Raw genomic sequence first — 23605 nt, 5'->3', positions numbered from 1 at the left:
GGGATTATATAAGTTTATTATATTTTTGAAAGCTCGGAGGATTATTTTTATAGAATCTGCGAAGAAATCTGCAAAATTTAAATATTTATGTTAAAATTCAGAAACCTGTCATTTCAAAAGTGATTTGATATTTAAAAAAATACTTTAATCCAGAAACTAAAAAAATCGAATTTTATAAAACTAAGTAGTTTAAATGATGTGCAGTCACATTAAAAATCGAAATCGAAACATTTAATTCATTTTCGTTGATTTTGAATCTTTAACATCTCCTTAATTTTATTTCTTCAAAGTGCAAACATAACTTGGAAACTTTTGAAAAGAGTCGTGAATATCTAGTTCTAAAATTCGGTGATAATGATGGACCAAACCTCTGTAGAGTAAAATCAGTTCCAAATTTATTAAATATGTATTTCGGTCTAGGTTGACCCTCGTCAGTTCTAACAATAATAACCATTAAAATCGATAAAAAAAAAAATTTTTAATTGTTGAAAACCACAAGAAAATAAACAAACAAAAAAGATTTAAGAACAAAAATTTGGCTGTCAAATGGACATAAGGGAAACGATGGAAAAGATGGAAAAAAGATAATTTGCAAATATTCACTTTAAAAAAAATATCTAGTTCCTTTGTTTAACCCATTTTTTGTTAAAAACTATGTATAATTCCAACCCAATGTTGTAGACCTAATATATTTCAAACTATGAATTAAGTTAAATCAAATAATCCAAGTATAAAGCATCATAGGCCTACACCATCAGATTGCAAAGATATAGGAAAAAGAAAATGTGAGTTTTCGATAAAAAGCCAGGGAGTTGTACACCACAAATCGTACCATCGTTTTAAAACATTTTAAAATTTATACTTTGGACTTGTGTTTAGATCGAATGTCAATTCATAGTCTCGTATTTAAAACAAGATAATGCTCTAGGTTTTTTTAACATTAAAAAAAAATAAAAAAAGTGTTGTTAAATAAGTTTTTTAAATGTAATACCACTCAAGAGAAAATCTAAAAAAAAATATTTCTTCCTTGCAAAGAAATAAAAACATAAAACTTTTTTATTTTAACTCCTTACCTTGGCACAAGTAAAAATAATGTAATAACGAACAAATTCGAATATCAATTTGATCATTTGATATTTGATTTTTAGAACCTGCAACGTTCAGTTATTTTAGTAATTTCGTGATAAACTAATTAGCCTGTTAGCTATTCATTAGTTTTAGTCTTACTTTTCAAAGATATCATGGCTAGAGAAATAGCCGATTTATCGTTTAGAATTCCAGCTGAATTTGCATAGACACCATTTAAACATTTTTTCAGTAAAATCAATAGCAATAATTAAACGTTTTTCGTGTTTAAACATGATTTAACAAGTTAACATGTTTTTACAAAGACGACTTTCTCTCTCAGAGAAACCGGTTCCTAGATTCCAACTATGCAATAAATCACGGGGATATCTGAGGAAGTAGGGAAAATGTATCAAACCTTCAAATGTCTAAAATAAGTTATATTTTGAAAATAGACAATTTTAAAACAATTTGAAAAAAAATAAAGATATCTGCAATTAACTATTAGATACTACAATTTAATTAAATATTTGAAAATTTTTAAAAATCCATGACCATGGACAAAAAGCATCAAATGATGTAAATGCAGAGGTATCATACCTTTGCGCTCACGCCCCAGCAGTGTACATTTGAATATCCGAGCTGAGCCAACCTTTGCGGTTCTACTTTGGGCTGTACTGCCAATTTACAATTACTAAAGCGGCAGAAGAGTGTGTGCTTTTTCTCAGGTCACGTGACAGTTGCCTTTGAAAAGCAAGACTATTACAAATGAACAGCTAATAGGCTATTTAGTTTACCCTAAAACTACCCAAATAATTGAACGGTCTCTATAACGATACACCAAAAAAGTCTAGATCTACACAAGAAGGGGAGGTAAGGGGTATTGAACACCCTGAATTTATGGTTTAATATTTCAGATGAAGAAGCCCCCGAGCTATTTTAAAACTCTCTGTGATGTTCTCAAAGTTCTTCTCAAATTCTTCTACGATGACAAGGTACAATTTTCAATGATTTGTATAGAAACTGTTAAACTTTTATTCAAAAATATTTCTGTCTGATTTACAATGGAACCCATAAAAGCTTTGAATGATCCAAAATAAGTAAAGAAGCATGTTTTCAAGGTACATAATTATCTTATAAGAAATAAATGGTATCGTTGTCAATCTGACATATAATTTATAAAGATGGGCATCGTTTTCGTCAACGAACGATATTTTTCATGAACAAATGATGGACGAACTATGAAATGAAAAAACTATCGGTATTTGAAAACGAACGATTTAAAATAATGCTAACCTTCTTTGTCTTTCATAAACAAATCGTGCGTTCAAACAAACTTTAAAAAAACGATAGTTTTTTTCGAGACAAATGAGTTTTTGAGAAAAAAAATTGTTTTTTTTGCTGAACAAACTTTTATATTGAACAACGTTCAGTGAGAAAACGAACAAAATAGAAAAAGAATAACGATAAGGTTGAGAATAAACAAAATCCTGATTTAGAACGATTGATAAAAAAGAACAAAATGTCAATAAACGATGAACAAACTAAATAAAAAAGCCAAACCCGTGATTCTTAGGTAATTGAGGGTTCCTTGAAAGTTAAAATCATAAAAAATTTTATATTAAATAATATCAATGCATGAAGCAGAAATATGCTTTGAATTTTGAAATTATAGGATCAAAGGTTAATATTCAGTTATCCTCTAAATATAACCCAGAATAAGAGCGAGGTACGCAAACTCAATATAGGATCTAATCAACTTTTAAACATTAAAGTTATATTTTTTAGCAAATTAAATAAACTTTTAAACAATTCCAATTAAAAATATAAACAGTAATGCAACCAATTTTATAAATTTTTAGCAAATTAAAACAAACATTATTTAGATATTTCACACACGCTTTTTACGCCAATTCAATGATATTTAAGAGATACACATACATCGTTCTCTTGCCTCGATAGTCGATCAGTGAAAGGTTAAAAGGTTGCCGTTATAATTGTATATATCCATATCCATTAGCGCCTGATCCAATTAGGTTTCAGTCATGTGTTTGTTGTCTGTTCTGAACCAATAGAAATAGTATGGCGGTAACATCTATCTTTTTATCTATCTCATTATCCATTTACAATCCTTCATTCTGTGCTATCAGTAAATGGAATTAAATATACTTTCACTAAAACCATAGTGATAAATCGGGTATTTTCAATGCCATCTGTGACTGGAGGGTCACTTCAAATATCGTTTAAAGGAGTTGAGAGAGCACTAGATAATCTGTTATTTTCTTATCCCACGGATTAAGGTAAAGACTTTTGAATATCCGTAAATATCTGATTAACAAAAGCAAAATAACAATATCTGCTCTCTTCCAATAAGAGCTAAACAACATACGGATTAGCTGTTTCTTACGGATTAAGCATTAAATTGCTTCAAATATAAGTTTCCGCCGTTGATTTCAGGTTTAGGCCTTGTTAAAGGGAGTGACCGGCTATGTAAGGTAGTTAAACTGAGTATGCAGGGTTATGGAAAACTTCTTTCGGACAGATCTTAAAGTTTAATATGTCTCAAATGAATCCAAAAAATGTTTTTCACAACACTGCATGCTCAGTTCAACTACCTTACATAGCCGGTCACTCCCTTTAATGGAGAAAACTTTCTTTGAGAACCAGAGAATTTTATTGTAAACATTTATCCCTTATTTGATATATATTGGAAATCCATGGGTTCCGGCTCTGCGGTCACTGGAACTAAAACTTATTTAATATTTATAGTTTCTGAAAAGATCTATTTCTTTTTTATGTTTTTAAGATTGCATGTTTAATATTCCCTGAGAGGTTATATTAACACGTGAAAACTCAGCAGGACAGGGTATCCCACGAAACATGACTGTTGGTAAGTAGTCTTGAATGTCTTTTTCCATATATTGTATTAAATATTTTATACTTTTTGCAGTTTATTTTCTTAAACAAATCTTTTACACAAATATATTTTACTTTGAAATCAATTGTATTATAATATGACTGTCATTAATATTTTTTATTATTTTCTTTTGTTACAAACAACAAATTATAGAAGAAAACATTTCAAACTATTCACCAAATGTCATGTTTCGTGAGACACCCTGTACAAGTACAATACTTGAAATAATTTTACAACTGTCAGCGTTCCTAAATATTCACCCGCTACAGTGGGACATATACAATTGTGGAATAAGAAGACGACATTTTAAGCAATATTATGTGCATTCGATTCGAATAGTTTTTGCCAGTAGCTTGAGAGTGAATTGGGTCTGTGTGCCTTTGCACTGTGCACTATACAATTTCTGTGTTTTATGTTCAATTGAATTTTAGACTACTTAAAATCCTAATTTGAATCTAAAATTTTATAGATTTTAACAATTATTATTTGTATCGTATTTTGCCGGAAACTGGAAAGATTCTTTTTTAAATCAATGTCTTATCTGTCCTTAAAAAAGTCTCAATTAAGTCTAAATCACATAACCATAACTTTAAAAGCTAGACTTAACTTGAAATTTAGTTTCAACTTGTCTTGAAGGGACTGAAGGGAACTTAATTTCAAGTGACCCTCCAATTCCATAAAAAGATGGCAAGATTTAAACCTTTTAATGGATACCGAGACAAGAGAACTGTTTGTGTTTATCTCTAAAATAGTGGTTAATTACCGGAAAAGGAAGTGCAGTGCGAACTCAACACAGCTGACGTAAAGTAAATACCCTGGAAATTACGAATATTCTATGTCCAAATGGTTTTTCAAAATTCGAATGTAATTATTTCTTTTCTGTGACATCTAGTAAGTTTTTTAACTTTAATAATTTATTTTGGTTAAGGGGTGTGAGCACAAGATCAAGCATACAAATAAAACGATATATCAATAAATTTATTTCAATCTATTATTAAGGTCTTTCATTTATCTTGTTTTTCTCAAGATCGGTTAAAAGTCATGTAAACTAACGTTTTGTGTTGCGCCGTTGGCTTAAAAACTTGACCATGGGTAACCCTATAAACCATAGTGAACACTTATTTTGCTTATTTTGATCTTGCTTCGGGTTTTTCCATAGGCTTAACTATTAGGTTTGGTTAAATGATAATGATTTCTGTTAATCGCTTGTATTGTTGATTTGCTAATGACTTGTAGAAACCTGGATTTTCAAACATAATTGAGTTATATTCTTTTGTCCTTTTCTCAGTCAGTCATAACAAGTAAAAAGAAAGAAAAATAAGGAATTTTTCCTTTTAAGAATTAATTTTGTTTTCCTCTGTCTAATCTCTTCCGTGTATCTTGTTTTGTGTTCTCTGGGTTCACTTGCTCCGTAAAAAAATCTCTCTCATATTCTCCTACTTCACTTTTCCTTGACTTCTAATAAATAATTGTTAACATTTTTTAGATTAAAAGTCCTTTGAAGGCTTGTTATGCCTACTGTTAGTCTGAATGGCTGCAGCCAAAGAGAATAGAATATATATTAGAGTCGATTTACTAGACAAAAGTGTAAAACGGCCATTTTGTTGTACTGTTTCCATACTTCACATATTTATGCTATATAACCTTTTGGGTCCTGGAATATCATTTTATAGAAAATCTAAAATTAATGTTAAAAGAAAACCAAATTATGAAATAGGCTGGTTTCATAATTGACCAATGGACTCTATGCCTTTCACTTTACGAACGATAATTTTCCGTTATAACTATAAATCAAATGATGTTTTTTTATTCACCTAATTCATTATAGAGTTTATTTAACAGCTTTAAAAAATTCTAAATTGAAATGAATAGTCTTGGGAACATACTGTATTAATGTACTCTACTGCATATAATTTGTGAACATTTACATGGTTTGTACACTTTGAACTCCCTTTCAGGCTGAATGGGACTGAAAAAATTCATACCGAGAGATTCCTTAAATTCCCCTCTAATATATATTCTCTTTGGCTGCAGCCTTGTTGTAAGAATATTATTTTTAGTATTTTCAACTCTCATTAATCAAATCGGAGTAATTAAGAATAAACTTGTAAAATATGCAAATATTACATTAGAACTTTTCTAAAATGTATTATAAAAATATTTTGTAAACAATTATTTCATTTTGATTCAAGATGGACTTCATACAAATATTTAAAAAAAAATAGACACATTTCTTTTCTTCTCTTATTTATTGGATAGGAACTAATAACTTGCCTCAAATTCATATATCTTTGCCACCAGATGCCATAAACCTTAGATAATTCAAATTATTTTTGCCAGAGCAAGAATTGTCAAAGTTTGAAATATTACTGGTCGAAAACACCATGTTGCAAAGACATAGGAATGATAAAAGATCCTTTAAACCAATTTTTACATTTAATCTGTTGAGGAAAAGGAAATGATTTTGTTTAAAAAACTAAATATCGATTTTAGTTTCCAAGAATTACAATCTTTGAATAAATATATATTCTGTTGGATCCAACCAAAGTTTAGTTATAATGCATTCTGTGTGTTTTATTTATCAATCTACATATATATTGCCTTTTATATTACAGAATAATACAATATTTGTATATATATCTACATTATGTAACCGTTTTGATCAATACAGCCACCAGAGACAGAGCTTGTGATATTTCATATTAAGGTCCGAAACCCTGTATCATATTAAGGTCCCCCAAGATGAAACCCTGTATCATATTAAGGTCCCCCAAGATGAAACCCTGTATCATATTAAGGTCCCCCAAGATAAAAACCTGTAACGTATTAAGGTCCCCCAAGATGAAACCCTGTAACATATTGAGGTCCCCCAAGATGACAACCTGTATCATATTAAGGTCCCCCAAGATGAAACCCTGGAAAAGATGAGAAACCTGCTTCAACTATACGCGTCTGATACAACAGATCTGATTGGGAAATACTATTGGAACAGAATTCAACAGCAAAGGTAAAATATCTTGAGCACTCCCTTTTATTACAGCTAAAATATGCATAACCATGAACACGCTATTTACTCTGGATCTTGCAAAATTTAGACAAATATTTCTTCCAAATCACCCTCTATCTGTTTTACCCTTTTATGCATAAAAATATAAATTTTCTAAAAGTACATTCTTAAATAGCAAATTAATTTCTAATATTTTGAAGCGACGTATTTCTTTAGATAACAAATTATTCATTAAAAAAATTGGATTTTAATCCTTTTATGGCGGGCGAAACCCATTAAACTAATTATGATAAGGAGCTCCTAGGGGGCCATAAAAAATTTTGCGCTTCGCGCTAATTTTTCCCCCCTTAGATTTATTTCTGTATACACCTGGTTTTTAACACACCCATTGTACAATTTACAATTACAGACAATATTCTACTTGCTAAATTAAATTTCAAGCTACAGCAAACCTATTTGTATTATAAAAGCATCAAATACATAAATATTTTAAAAAACTTTTTTATGGTTTTTTTACCGTACATGTGACTTTGCAATAAACCTTGACTTTATAAAAAGAAGGTGTTAAGCTTTTTTTATTACACAAACCATAGATTGATAACAATACAGATAGAACTCTAGATTTCGTCTTTAAAAGATTTCAGGGTTTTTCGTTCACAATAATCCTGAGTCAGAAGCCCAAAAGAGTTATGCACAGGCAGCGTTGAATTACAAGACAGAGAGTGAGGATGCACCTCTTCCTCAGGGTTATTATGAACAAAAAACCCTTAAATCTTTAAAAGACGACATCTAGTGTTCAATCTGTGTGGCTATTAATCTATGATATTCAAACTTTGATATTAGATTTAAATCTAATTAGAATTTAACACCTCTGAGCTTCAGGACGTTGGGATTTAAATTGAAATTTTGAAATTTATTAAATGGATGCTTAAATTTATTATTTCATTTAAAAACATTTTTGTAACTTTTTTTTTAGAAAACATATTTTTGTTTATCTCGCATACCGTTTGCTAAAAATGTTATATTTTTTTTTTTAAATTATATTATTTATTTTAGAATTTCTTAAGATCTCAGGGAGGGGGGGGGGCTCATATACCCCTCCCCAATATTGACCCTTAGAGCAGTTGATTTTTTATTATTATAAGGGTGCCAACATTTAAAAAATAAATATGTTTGTACTTGACAAATTTGAAAATGTGACATGTATCTATGCCTGGAAAAGGAAGATGATATTCCATAATAAACAGAAAGACTTCACCTTCAAACCCAATTTTCACTGAACAAATACCTCATATTTTAATTGTTCAATAGTTAAAACATTGTAGCATCAAAAGCCATTTATATTTCAAACTATAAAGTCTACTTTATAACATAATAGCCAAAGTTTGAAATATTTAAGGGCTACACCATTAGGTTGCAAAATGGTAAACTCGTTTAAATTATTTTTTCTTTTTCTTTTGGAGGGGGAGGCTTTATACGTTTTGAATGAATTGCATTATACTAAGTTTAACAGTTTTGTATTGCTGTTTATTCCATTTGAACCGTGTTATATAAACTTTAGACATATTCAATTTAATATGTTATTTATACAATCCTGTTTACACATATATGTACATATATATATATATATATATATATACATATATAAATACCACAGTGGAATAAAGGAAATAGAATTCTATTTTAAGGAACACATTTAAGAAAACTTGGATTTCATTTTCTTTGAAACTTTTCTTTACTTTCTTGGCTTCCCATTGGAATTCATTTTGAATTGAATAGAAGTTAATAAAATGTATTATACAAAAACTAATTTCGAAAAAGGAAACTTACATAAAACTTTACACTGAAGGGGTATTCTGGTAGTTTTTGCCCTGCAAGTTAAAGTTCCTAGAGATGGGCATTGTTTTGAGAACGAACGAATTTTTTCGTGAACAATAGTCTCCACACGGGCAGCCGTAGAACATTTGAATTTACGAGCCGGGTCAACCTTTCCGATCCCAGTTTGAACTGTATTGTCCGGACATTGGTTAAATAAAGCAAACACTCAATAGGACTTTATAGCCGGTACAACAAGGTTGACGCGGTCAGACTTTAGGTTGAATTTACTTTTACTGAAGGGTCAGAGGTGCGTGTCCGAAACGCTTCTTTAAAAATAAACTTTCTATAGAACTTTTTTATTAATAAAAAGTTTATTTAGGAGTCTCCAAGCTGATGAGTTTACTCTGGGCAGTGTAGCAGTTAGAGTACAGTTATTCAAAGAGCATATCAGGTTTAACATTAATTCATTAGTTCAATTTTTAGAGTTAAATACCTGACACAGTACTTCATTGTTTTATATCTTTCAGGAGTGGATATTTTTCGGCATTACACCACGGGGGGGGGGAGGGTAATTAATTCTGATGAATTCGGGGAAAAATTTTTAAAAATGAGACATCATAAGATAAGTTTTTACATTCTTTTTAATACTTTTTACTGGAAAAATCTGCTAGAAACTTTTTTCTAGAGAATCCAAAATAAATCAATTAACTCTATTCAAAGGTAAGTAATATAGGTCTTCAGAAAGTTGATGAGAAGAGCTTAAAAATAAACAAATTAGTTTCCAAAGAGTACTACAACCAAACTAGTTTCAATCAGTTTTGCAACATTTTATGCGCAGTTTTGCAAAAAATCAAAGTTTTGAATAAATGTTGACATCTGTATTTGTATAGATATAAACTCTACAATAACTATTTAGGAAAGTAAGCATATTGCTTGTACAAATTTTTAAACTCTTTACAAAATTGAAAAAAACCAGTTGGCAACATAAAGAAGTTACTAATGCATGGTAGATATTCTTGCACTTTTTAAATAGTTTAGTTTCATGCTTTTCAAAAGTTTATGATATCTGATGTGTTGGAAATATCTAGAATTTGTGCAAAAAGCCTGCAAATTTGCTAAAATAATTTGTATAAACACATTATAATTTTTGTGTTTAAATGCTTTCCAAAAATTCATGATATGCTTTTTGTAATCATGTAAATACATGGATTACTCAAAAGTATGCTTACAATCACATATTTTTTACTAGCTGAAGGACCCGGCGTTGTCAGTGAAAAAAAATAATTTTTTTTTATTTAAATTTTGTTTTTAGCCTATTACACCCCTCGACCACCCATGAGTGTCCACAAAAAAATGTCATCCCAATCGGTCCATCGGTCATCGTTCTGCCGGCTGTATGCAACAAATATATATACGAATGTCTTGTTTTATTATATAGATTATTTTAAACCGTAACAAAATTGTTTAAGTCCTTTTTCTACAAGACGTTTTGCGTGTTTTTTCCCCATTTGTATTTTTAAACTGTCCAAAACTGTTTAAGTCCTTCTTCTACAAAACGATTTGCGTGTTTTTTCCCATTTATATCTTTAAACTGTCCAAAACTGTTTAAGTGCTTTTTCTACAAGACGTTTTGAGTGTTTTTCCCATTCATATCTTTAAACTCTCCAAAACTGTTTAAGTCCTTTTTCTACAAAACGATTTGCGTGTTTTTCCCCATTTATATCTTTAAACTCTCCAAAACTGTATAAGTCCTTGTTCTACTACAAGAAGTTTTGCGTGTTTTTTTCATTTATACTTTTATTTCTCTTACCTCCGTTCATTGGTAAACAATTACAGTTTATAATTTCTACAGAACCTTCTGATCTAACAAGTTTCCAAACATTGTTTTAAATAAAATCTTTAGATTTTACCCAAAACAGGGGATGTGTGGGGTCTCAAAAAAAAGATTGACCCGATCGGTTCAGGCGTTTTGGCGTTTATTGCATCCAAATATATATATATATATTTATATATGCATTTCATATTTGTTATTGTAATGAATTTACAATATAATGAAAATGTCCCTGCTTTCTTTTCCTGCCAGTTTGGTTGGGTTTTGGATCTGAAGTTTTCCATCTAAAATATTAATGCTGCACCTCTATATATTGGCTAATATCTGTCTATTTTATTAGAAACTTGATTCAAATATCCTTGTGCTGCTGCCTCAATATCAAATATTTAGTTTTAAACAATAGTTTCACCTGACTTCGATCCTCATTAAAGGACCCTCCATGCAGAGATGCCAATGCCAGATTCACAATGGTGGCCTTGTCTGATAGAGTATGATTTAGATACTAATGTTTATAACTTTGACAACTGATTCTACAAAAGTAATTCGGGTTTGAACTGCAGAAAAACATACATGAATTTTCAGAATTATATACACTTTCAATCCAAAAGAACTGTGTTTATTTTCAAATTGTTGATCAGATCAAGGTCTCATAGGGTACCGTTGTGAATCGGGCATTGGCATCTCTGCATGGAGGGTCCCTTAATATTACGCAATGCAATAAGGATCCAAGTCAGGTGAAACTATTGTTTAAAACTAAATATTTGATATTGAGTCACTTAAAATCACAATTTCAGCCCCCTTCAGGGAAAAATCAAATAAATAAAAAAGTTTAATATTTAGAGAAAAAAACATCTTGCTTTTTAAAATATTTTGAAAAAAACTTTTAGACAGTTTTTCAAAATAGTTTCATAATACAGTGGATTCGATCACATTTTTGATTTGCATAGACTTAAAGGTCTAATTGATATTTGAAAAAATTAAAAAATTAGAGGTTTTAGAGGTTTGATTTTTGAAACTTTAATAATTTATTACCCCTAGTCACAAAGTCGTCCCAGTGGTTTCGCGAAGGTTTTACCTTCTCTAGTTTGAAGTGTTTAGAGATAAAAAATTATTTTGTTTAGGATAGAGATTTTGAATGCAAGGGAATTGAAGCCACCAGAAGTTCATAGAGGTATTCTGACATTCTTAAAAATGGAAATTATAAACCAATGGGTTTTATTTTTAACCTTTACTACACGGTCACAAAGCCTGATTAGCAATTTGTATACATTTTTTAACTTCTAAATTTCCTTGTATCTTTCTTTAGCAAAACTGACGTCAACAAATCGAAGTAAAATTTACACTATCTAATAATCTCACGTTAGTCATCGAATACATAGTAAAAACTACAAGCTCACAAATCCTTACCAGTAATTTTGTTTAAATTTGTGAACTTATAGATTAAATGTATCCGTCTTAAGCGCAAACATTTTTTTTCTAGATGAAATCTGTTTTTCACAAGTGACTTTTGAAAAAATTATACGCCAGTCAATAGTTTATTATATAAAATGGGAAAAATTGAAAATTGTACAAAAATAGTGGTTTGGTGTTGTGCAATGGAAAATGATAAAACTTTGAAATATTTCCCCATTGTCCATTTTAGACGCTTAATTTTGAAAATTAATTTTAAAAATTATTTGATAACGACGAGGAAAAAGATGATAGAAATTATGCAGTAAACTAATGACATGTATTGTATAGGATCATATTACTTAAATAAAATTATCGATGAAAGCCATTGAAAAATCGATTTTTTCAACTTATCATCATTATCTACTCTAAAAATATACTGGCAGATTTCTTCTAATTTTGCCTTATCAGCTTCAAACGTTTGTTTCAGAAAATTGATGGAGACCGAAAAAAATTAGCATCTTATTATGATTGCTGATTTTCAATAAAAAGAGTACGTTTGTTTTGGTTCGACCTGTTCCTAAACAGGCCAAATGAATTCTAAAAATGGCTCTACAAAACTGCACTCTCAGTTCAACTACCATGTCTAGCCGGTCACTCCCTTTAATTTTTTAATTGGGAAAATGTTTATTCTATTGTTTTCCAAAATTTCATTAAAAATTCATAAAATTCACCAAAAATTCGTAAAAAAAATAGAGTGGAAATCTGCAGTAAATGTTTTAAATTATAACATAAGAACTGTTGAGTCTTAAAATGCAAATAATTAGCTTGCATTTTTTATTATATCTCAATCAATTTTTGATGAATTTTTATAAAATTATGGAAAACAATAGAATAAACATTTTCCAACAATTTTCTAAAAAAATTTCGCAAATTTCTATATCAATGTTCCAAAAGTATTTTAGAGTTTTTGTTATCACATTTTATTTTATTTATACCATAAAAATTTTAACCAAAACATCGATAATTATTTTTTTTACTCACCCTGCACATTTCACAAGGATTCTCTTTTATCAGGAAGTTTCCAAAGGATTGGGCAGGGCCGGAAGCTGCGTGCTAAATCTAACCTAAATATGTCCCGCAGTCAGAGACATCTAGACTGGGTCAAATCAAAGTTTTCAAGCTTAAAGGTAAACATTTTATAAATAATAAAGGACTAGGTGAACTTATTTGCTAGAAGGGGATCATTCATTTGGCGTACAGTCCCCGGTTTGCCTCATATAGTCTGTAATTGTACTGTACTGCTTGCCCAGGCTAGTTGAAATTAGGCTCGGTACATAAAATGAACTGGAATGTACTGCGAAGTAACCTTTCCTCGACGGTACTCTAAAAAAAGCCTTGTCTGATCAACTATGAATTAGATATTCATGCTTTTAGTTTCTTCAGAGACAAGGGAGAAATTATCAAAATAAAACACATTATCTTCCATTGATCAGATTCAGCTTTTAAGGGTTCTATTGTGAATCATGCATACCTTTAAATGGAGGGTTATCTAAAATTACAACGACAGATGACGAGTTAGCTATTTTTATTACTGTATAGTAATGAATTAGGAGTATATAATTAAGATTTTGAGAAATGCTGGGGGGGTTTTATTTATCTCTCTATCTATCTATATATCTGTTCATCTTTGATTGAGACTGAAATAGAATGCCCTAAAGATGGTTTAATACACAGACAATTTTGCAAAAAGAGGTTTATCTTCAACTGGAGCTGGAGAGTGTTAGATTCAGAAGAATTGTATCTGAATATCTATCTATCTATCTATCTATCTATCTATCTATCTATCTATCTATCGAGGTGAATGTAAGTACTATATATAATTAATGTGAAGTGGGCTCTGGTGAATCATTTCAATTATATTTTACTTCCACTTTAATCTGAAACAGAACTAAACAGGGGAATCATATTTGACTTTATAACCTAAACCTATACTTTTATATTTTGCTTTTCTTCCTGTCGTTTTTAAATCCAATAACGTAAATTTTTGTTGTAAATTGAAATAAATGATTTTTATATTTTTGAAACCTATATATTGTAACCGAAAAATTCGCGAAAAAAAACGACGTTACTTGATATAGTCCATGGCTATTTATTAATATAGTCCAGATATTTATTAATATAGTCCAGATATTTATTAATATAGTTCATATAGTTATTAATTTATTCCAGCTATTTATTAATATAGTTCATGTCTATTTATGAATATAGTTCATGGCTATTTATTAATATAGTCCAGATATTTATTTATATAGTCCAGATATTTATTTATATAGTCCTCAAATCTGCCACTTTAGTAATTGTAAATTGGTGGTACAGTGCAAAGCAGGACGGCAATGGTTGGCCCAGCTCTAATATTCAAATGTACACCAATTTGTACGTGACAAGATGTACTGTGTACACTACAGCCTAAAGAAGACTAGAATGGGACAGTACATCAAATAAACTATCTCCTTTTTGATAATAATTGTAACATGTTCAAACTGTACATAATAGTTTGATAGTTTGTACCAGCCTGTTCTATAGTTTTATATAATGTACACCCTGTAATGGTAGTTACTGGATTTGAAAGGTTTGACATCTCTTCTTGCTAACTGGAGATATAACTAAAGATGGTTCTTTCCCACTTTTTAAAAACATTTAAACCTTTTTTTTCAATCCTTTTAATTTGAATTATATATGTCTAATATGTACCCATGTCTGTGACTGAAAATATGAACTAAGAAAGACTAATTCTTTTCATTTATCATTCATACCTTTTATAAAGATTTTAAAAATTCTAAAATGTTTAAAAAACTTTTTGTGGATCCTCTAATAAGACACGTAATTCCAAGTGCCCCTCTATTTCTAGAGTGGTATGCCTCATTCACAATGGTACCCTCCATACTTTTTTTACTTTAACCTTATTTCTGCTGGGGGGGGACGTCAATTTGACCCCCCTCCCCCTGTATTTTTTGTTGAAATTTTCTGACTTAACTTATTTTCCCATTGCCCTTCCTTTAGGCCTAAAAACGGACTTTTATAATAACTGCCTGAGCCCCCAGGCACACTGCCTGAATGACTACTTTTTCCTGTAACATACTAAATCTTTGCTTTGACCCATTTTCAGTTGTCAGATTTTCATAATTTTTAGCTTTTTGGAAAGCCTATTACCTAAGGAAATAGATTGCACAAGTTTTTCAAAAACGATTTGCATACAACCCGTCAAAAGAAATTTGCACATTTTTGTTTTTCTTAATTACATATCATGTTATTTTAAAATTTTGCAACATTATTTTTAAAAGTGGCATGGTCAAGGGCTTTACACAAATGTATATTTTATCATTTTTGGCATTTTTTATGCAAACATTTTTACTATAACTGGATTTTTCAAAAAAAATACAATTTTTGCAAATTTGCTAATTTTTTTGCAGATAATAAAATTAGAGCATAAGAGCTTTCCAATGATGTATCATTTGTATTATTTGAACATTAAACATGGGATTTACCCCCACCCCCACAGCCACAGCATATCCTGGTTTTCAAGTACCCCAGCAGGGATAGGGTTAAATATGAAGTTTAAATATTATAAATAGTTTATGATCAGACAAAGGTTTAAAGAAAACCGTCTAGAGTCGGAAATGACACTATAATTTCCTTAGCTTGTTGTCCCGTTCTGTCTTGAATAGTCTGTATATGTACTGTACACCTTGATCTAGCTTCCTTGAATAGTCTGCATATGTACTGTACAGCTTGATCTAGCTTCCTTGAATAGTCTGTATGTGTACTGTACAGCTGGATCTAGCTTTCTTGAATAGTCTGCATATGTACTGTACATCTTGATCTAGCTTCCTTGAATAGGCTGTATATGTACTGTACAGCTTGATCTAGCTTCTTTGAATAGGCTGTATATGTAATGTACAGGTTGATCTAGCTTCCTTAAATAGTCTGTATATGTACTGTGCAGCTTGATCTAGCTTCCTTGAATAGTCTGTATATGTACTGTATAGCTTGCTTTAGCTTCCTTGAATAGTCTGTTTATGTACTGTACAGCTTGCTCAATAGCTTCCTTGAAAATCGGCCTGTTCCTTGAAATTAACCGGTATATACAGTATGCAGGGTCACTTTAAATTAGGTTTACAGACCCTTTAAATGCGTGAAGCATAAAAAAAAACACTGTCCATCTCTAACTTTATCCCCTCAACTCAACTCAGGAGAAAATATTATATTTTTAAATCTAAGAAGATATCCAATCTGTTACACACACAACCAATCTGCTGAACCCACATTTTCTAGTAATTGGAAAATATAGAAACAGCAAAACATTCTATATTTGATATAATGGCGTAAAATGTCAATGTGTTCTTAGAGGGGGGGGGCTTAAATTTTTCTACCTGCGAAACTAGGAAACTAGGAAACTAGGAAACTAGGAAACTAGAAAACTAGGAAACTAGGAAACTAAGAAACTAGGAAACTAGGAAACTAGGTAAATAAAAAAACTAGGAAACTAGGAAACTAAGAAACTAGAAAACTAGGAAACTAAGAAACTAGTTAAATAGAAAACTAGGAAACTAGGAAACTCTGACACTAGGAAACTAGCTAAAACTATGAAATTATGAAACTATTAAACTAAGAAACTTTTAATACAATTTTAAGTGAAACCAACCATTTTTAAACCTCGGCTTAAATTTAAACCGCCGCTCAAATTCTTTAAATTCGGCCACAGGAAACCTAGGAAACTAGGAAATCAGAAAACTAGGAAACTAGGAAAGTAGGAAACCAGGAAACTAGGAAACCAGGAAACTAGGAAACTAGATAACTAGGAAACTAGGAAACTAGGTAAATAGAAAACTAGGAAACTAGGAAACTAGGAAACTAGAAAACTAGGAAATTAGGAAACTAGGTAAATAGAAAACTAGGAAACTAGGAAACTCTGACACTAGGGTACTAGCTGAAACTATGAAATTATGAAGCTATTAAACTAGGAAACTAAGAAATCATGAAAATATGAAACTAGGAAACTTGTAAACCAGGAAACCTAGGAAACTAGGTAATCAGGAAACTAGGAAACTAAGAAACTAGGAAACCAGAAAACTAGGAAACTAGGAAATAAGGAAACTAGGAAACTAGGAAATCAGGAAACTAGGAAACCAGGAAACCTAAGAAACTAGGAAATCAGGAAACTAGGAAACTGGGAAACTAGAAAATCAGGAAACTAGGAAACCAGGAAACTAGGAAACTAGGAAATCAGGAGACTAGGAAACTAGGAAACTAGGAAACTAGGAAATCAGGAAACTAGGAAACCAGGAAACTAGGAAACTAGGAAATCAGGAAACTAGGAAACCAGGAAGCCTAGTAAACTAGGAAATCAGGAAACTAGGAAAGTAGGAAACTAGGAAACCTAGGAAACTAGGAAACCTAGGAAACTAGGAAATCAGAAAACTAGGAAACTAGGAAACCAGGAAACTAGGAAACTAGGAAACCAGTAAACTAGGAAACCAGAAAACTAGAAAACTAGGAAACCAGGAAACCACGAAACTGAATTCTTCATGCATAAATTTAACATCTCTTCCGCTTTTCTCCATATTTGCATTTCCTCCTGTAAGGAACCAAATATTTTAAAAGACCAAATATTTTTAAACGCAATTAGTTACAAAGAAATATTTGTAAACTGATTTTTAAACAAAGAGAATATTTCATGAAAAAATCTTGGAATTATTGCTTTTAAAGAATTTGACTGATTAAGCTCGTTGAATATTGTTTGGTATAATTTGATGAGATAAATATGAAAACTGAAATAAACCAAGTACTTTATTAAATTAGTTTCAGAAAAAAAACACTTATTTTATTTAAAGAGCTAAAGTGGTGCTAGCTTGTTTAACAAACTTATTTATTTCTATTTTTTTAAATTTGACTCTATATTCGAATTATTAACAATAGATGTTCTTATACAGTGGTAGGCAATTAAATCAATACAATGAAGACGACTTTCGAATTTAATTTTGTTTTAATTAAGCTGTTAAACAGTATAGATACACACAAAAAAACATAAAAGTCAAGAGAATTTATCAATTAAAACGCTTCTCTTCGATTACTTATAAACTTGTAATTCGAAAAAAGATTATCGCTTACCACGGTAATTACATATATAATTTAATTACATATAAAATAATTCATTTCGAAGACATAACGCCACATGATCCATTTATTATCTATAAAATTTATTTACACTTTTTCGGATTTGGCAGCAGTTTCCAAATGTTTTAAAGGATGTAAAGGTTAGGAATTAGTTATATTTAATTTAGTTTGTATTTTAAATTCTGTTATTTAAATTCTGTTGTTTAGTTTCAGGTTCACGAGGCCCAGGTTCAAATCCATGCAGCAAATACGCAAGGACAAGCTGACCCTTATATATCAGTCAGGTAAAAGAAATGTCGTCTTTTTATAATGCGGCATTAATTCAACATTACTCCTGGTGACTCGCCCCGGCCCGAAACCCATTATTTGTTTGGTCTGAGTACTGCAAATCACCGCAAAATACACCTAAATCTTAGTTTAGGGTGTGTTTGAAGTAACTACATTCAATATTTGCATGTTGGATTCGCGGTACCCTAAAAAATGTCGTTCCAACCAAAATTACAAAAATATTATTGTTTTTTATCTAAAAACTGATAATTTTTCTTTATGATTTTGTTTTAAAAACAACTTTCGGCAGGGAGCAGTGATAAAGAAGGAAGTTTCAAGTTTTAGGGTAAAAAAAACAAGGATTTCTACAATTCCTTTTTATGTTTATTTTAATTTTTTATGTAAATGTGAATCAAAAATGCAACTCTATTGCCTAGACAGTCCCTTTAAAATAATTTACACAAACCACTAAATGTAATTCTTAATAAATGTTCTGAAAGATAATACGAATAATACAAAGATTTACATAAACTTTTCTAATTCATTTCAAATATACCAAGATATAAGATCCAACATATTCTAGATCTTTGCAAACCAATGTCAAAGGACCTTAGATATTTAAACTATGAATTCAGAAAGATAAAAAATCTTAACTTTAAATTTCAAAAACTTACACCATAAGTTTGGAAATATGAAGGAATTTCAGTTTGTGACAAAGACTTAATTCATTAGAATATATATTGTATGGGAGAGACCGGTTAGGTAACGTATTTGAACTGATAGTGCAGACTGCAGATAGAGAACAATTTAAGGATTCATTTGTATAATAAGACGTTTCTACGGTGAATATTTTCTAATTAAGAGGGTAAATTCACCAGAAGGTGTGGTCAGCAGAAGAAAGATATTTCACAACCCTGATCAAAAATGTAACAAAACAAATTAACGTTCGGTATGCTGTAAATTAACAGATTGAGAAAAAAAATAACTAATATCATTGAAAATACTTTATCGATAAAATTCATTTAACAATCTTGCAGTGCAAAGCAAATTCTTTCCGCTTGGAGCACTATTTTTCTTTCCTTTAATTGAAAAGATGACATTTGAATAAATCTGCGAAAAAATCTTTAGAAACACTAAAAATAACAATGTTTATTAAATAATTAATTCTACCATGGCTTTAACCGATAATTTCTTTCGATAAATATGTTCCTAAACAGAAAATTATTTAAAGAAAAATTTGTGTTACATATTTTTTGTTTAAGTTATTAAATAATTGTATATGACATTTCCCCTCCTGACCATCCTTATCTGGCCTCTTCTTTTGATTGAAACACATATTTAAAATAGAATGTTGTTTTGTGGGATAGACAAACTGGTTTTAGAAAAATTTCTGAAAGTTTTTTCATATCTTGAGAGGGTCTGCGCAGACGTACAACTGAAGGAGGATGACTTGAAAATACATGGTTTAAATTTGAATCCCATGATAGCTATATATAAACTTTAATTTAAATGTTTAGGCTTGTCCCGGATTCAAGATTCAACGATTGTCCGAAACTTCGAACTCGAACAATTCGAGGAACTCTTTTCCCACTTTTTGATGAGAAGTTCGACCTGGGTAAATTCTATTTTATTTTACAAATTTTTTTATTTAATTTCAATCAATTCACATTTTATTTTTTAGTTATTTCTCGTGCTTCTCAGAGAATACAAGATTCCTATATTTTGATAACAGGTATTATTTTCTTTCATAATATGCGTTTTCACTAATCTATATCACTCAAGGTTATAATGCAAGGAAGTTATTTCAGAGATGTGCGCATTTTTTGTACTGCAGTGTACTGGCTTTGGGCGGAAAAGTAAACACAAGACAGATATCGAAGCCTGACATGGAATCCACTTTCACAAAATAATCTATGAAATATTCTGGTCTTAGGAAACTATTATAAGAATTTTCAAAATTATCAAAATTAAATGATTTTATCCTCCTCGGATACTAGAGGAACACTGATGCATCTATTCTTGTTTACAAATTCCGCCCAGAGAGGACTGGATTCAATATGTACGCAGAGTATACGCTACTGCAATTAACTTTCCTTGCATTAGTACCTTGATATCAGTTCCAGTTCCAGTAGAAGTAAATATTTCCATTTACTGATTGCGCCGATTGGAAGATTTATAACTCTAATTAGATAATAAGATAGTTAGAAAAATACTTGTTACCGCCATACTATTGGTTAAGAATATAGACAACAAACACATGACTGGCCCCTGATTGGATCAAGCGCTCATAGACTCGGCATAAAGAAGTGATTTAATAAAACAAGACATTCGTATATATATATTGTCTAGGCGGCAAAACGGGTGGTGGGCGGTAACTGGGCTGAAATTTTTTTTTCACAATTTTTTTTCCACGGCAACGCCGGGCCCTTCAACTAGTGCAACAAAAATGTGTACCTGAGTACTTTTCCCCTAGTCATTAGTGCTAGTTTATATTAGAAATAGTTTCTTCTTTTATCCGGGTAATATAATGTAATTAATTTCTTATTTGATTATTTCTTTATTGCTTTTCTGGAATAATATGTGCTCGCTACAGTGGGAAAATATTTACATTATATTAATTTTACATTTACAATTTTTATTTTCATATCTATATTGCATCTTTTTATAATATTACTATATTTTTTGTACATTTATATTATATTGACAATTTTTTATTTTCATATCTATACTGCATTTTTTAAAATTTTTATATATCTATATTTGTTAACACAAATTCGAAATATAAGGAAGACGATTGTACCGACTCAAATGCCGATGTTTATTTTCAAGACGTGTGAATCTATTTCCTTTGGTTCGCCCACATGTAACCCCCGCTTCTTATTCCTTTTTCACCCTTCTCTACACATCCCAGCCCCGGCAGTCAGCCGAAAACACTTGAGATGATCACAACTCAGTCTCAGAGAGCTACCCTGGCTCCTACATGTTGTTAATATAGATACTTAAGCAGCAGCAGACGATGCTTACATCCAGCCCATCAAAATGTTCCAAGAGTTCTAACTCTCCTCCACAAGAGGATAATCTCCAACTCTCCTCCACAAGAGGAAAATCTCAACTCTAAAGAGTTTACTAATCGAACCTGGAAATATTGTTGGGGATTATATATCCTACGAGAGCCTGGAGAGAGCAGAAACCTGTTGTTACAGTTCTAGTTGATCTGCACTACCAACATGAAGTTCTACATAGCTCACATGAAGTTGCTACTGATGTTTGTCAATTTATAGTTTCTTTATTCATTTTTAACCAACCAATTTTAACCCCACTTGGGAGACTATTTCAAAACTTTCGTTTTATTAAATAAATGTTAGAAATATCCATTTAGATCTCTTTTATTTTATTATAGTGACTTTTAAAGTCAACAATATTATATTAATTTCATTTTTATTAACTATTTATAAAACTATTATTTTGGTTCGCAGTATTTTAAAGTTTTTGGACAAAAATGTTCTCTTTATCGAGAAGGTTCAAGCTTTTTTAGATACAGAGAAAATATAATTTTTTAGCACGTCGTGCGAAAATAATAGTGTTATAGGTTATAATGTTATGAAACTTTTGTGTACTTGTCTCAATTCAATGGCTATTTCAAGATAAATTAAGCTTTTTTAAAAAAGCAGAAACAAAATATAAAGGTAATTTCAATTTTATTTTCATATATAATGAAAAAAAATATTCTAGAAATATCCTACATGTTTGCAGAAAATTCGGGAACCAATCAAAATTTTATAGAACACGTGCAATGTGCATGCAATATATTATTTTTACATTTATATTACATTATTTTATATAAAAAAAGTCTTAATATTTATATATGTATATTGACACAATTTATCATACAGACGGCTGGTAAAGCGAATTTTCATAAGAAAAAGTTTTGTTTTCTTAATTTTGCTTTGTAGTCATGATATGACCGGATTTTCAGAAGCGCCGTTATATTTGTAAAGAAAATGAATTGTCGGAAAAACTTGATATTTTGTATGAAAAAAGGGAAAAATTGACGGTCATTTCGGTCGGAAAACAGATATGATTAAACGTGGCTTGGAAGACAAATTTGTGTGGCTCAGACGCGCCTGGCATTCCCACTCACATCCGAACGGTATACAAGCCAAAAGTTTTGTTTCTCCTAATATTGTTTGTTTAGTAAAAGACAGAGGAATGATGGGACAAGGAATGTTTCTTGGCGAAGCTTTTATCCCATTACAAGAAATACAGGTTTTGTATAGTGACACCCAAAACACAGGGGAATAGGAAGACGACATTTAAACAATATTTTTAAGTAGCAATTAAAATTTTACCAGTATCTTTGAAATCAATGTATGAAATGAAATGGTTTTGCATACCCTGTTACTGTGTTTTAATGTTCTTTGAAATAATTATTTGATTCCAACAGTCGTATTCTTATTCCTCATTTGTATGGGTATAATTTACTAAAATTTGTTCTGTAAATAAAATTATAAATAAAACTAAACTGAGATGGAGAAAGGACATAGTATAGTTTAATTATTCACACAATACACCTTACACAACTTTACGTACACAACACACCTTACACAACTTCATTTACACAATACATGCCTTACACAACTTTACGTACACAATACACCTTACACAACTTCATGAACACATCACAGTGTTTATTGCACATTGTACAGTGTATAGATTACCGTGTGAAATGTAAACTGTACAGTGTACACATTACAATGTGTTTTGTACATTATACACAAGTTTACTGTACACAATACTGTGTGAATTGTACATTGTAAACAATACTGTGTGAGTTATACACTGTACACATTGCCGTGTGAGTTGTACACACTATATACTCTACACCATAAAATGTGTACAGTACTCTGTACACATTTCTGTGGGAATTGTTCACTGCGCCACCCCACTCAGAGATCCTATATCTAGGTTCTCATCGTAGCTGTTCTCTTGTCCTCTTTCTTCACCTCCAGGATGGCACCGCTAGTCTTTATACTATTGTGATCGTTATCTTGTCCATTGTTTTCATATCTCTTTTTTGCCTTATCTCTAGCGGTGTCCTTTTTCCAGATATATGCCAAGAAGATCCTGAAGGCCT

The 23605-nt window shown here is 30.7% G+C and overlaps 1 protein-coding gene across 1 annotated transcript in view; it reads left to right on the top strand.

Moving 5' to 3' along the window:
* LOC111715970 (protein unc-13 homolog 4B) overlaps positions 1 to 23578 on the top strand; it is a 39902-nt gene extending 16324 nt beyond the window's left edge. Inside the window, exons 13-22 of the mRNA XM_023491375.1 lie at positions 1983 to 2060; positions 6880 to 6989; positions 9187 to 9258; positions 11760 to 11809; positions 13105 to 13217; positions 18412 to 18488; positions 19989 to 20086; positions 20153 to 20203; positions 22667 to 22737; positions 23437 to 23578. Of these exons, the coding sequence (XP_023347143.1) occupies positions 1983 to 2060; positions 6880 to 6989; positions 9187 to 9258; positions 11760 to 11809; positions 13105 to 13217; positions 18412 to 18488; positions 19989 to 20086; positions 20153 to 20203; positions 22667 to 22737; positions 23437 to 23511 (795 nt within the window). The 3' untranslated portion in view covers positions 23512 to 23578. The remainder of the gene's footprint in view (positions 1 to 1982; positions 2061 to 6879; positions 6990 to 9186; positions 9259 to 11759; positions 11810 to 13104; positions 13218 to 18411; positions 18489 to 19988; positions 20087 to 20152; positions 20204 to 22666; positions 22738 to 23436) is intronic.
* Positions 23579 to 23605: the final 27 nt, after the last annotated feature.

The sequence above is a fragment of the Eurytemora carolleeae genome, unplaced genomic scaffold (genome assembly GCF_000591075.1).
Source record: "Eurytemora carolleeae unplaced genomic scaffold, Eaff_2.0 scaffold1923, whole genome shotgun sequence".
NCBI classification, from domain to species: domain Eukaryota; kingdom Metazoa; phylum Arthropoda; class Copepoda; order Calanoida; family Temoridae; genus Eurytemora; species Eurytemora carolleeae.
Note: the sequence above shows the minus strand (reverse complement) of the source record. Positions and strands in the feature narration are given on the sequence as shown.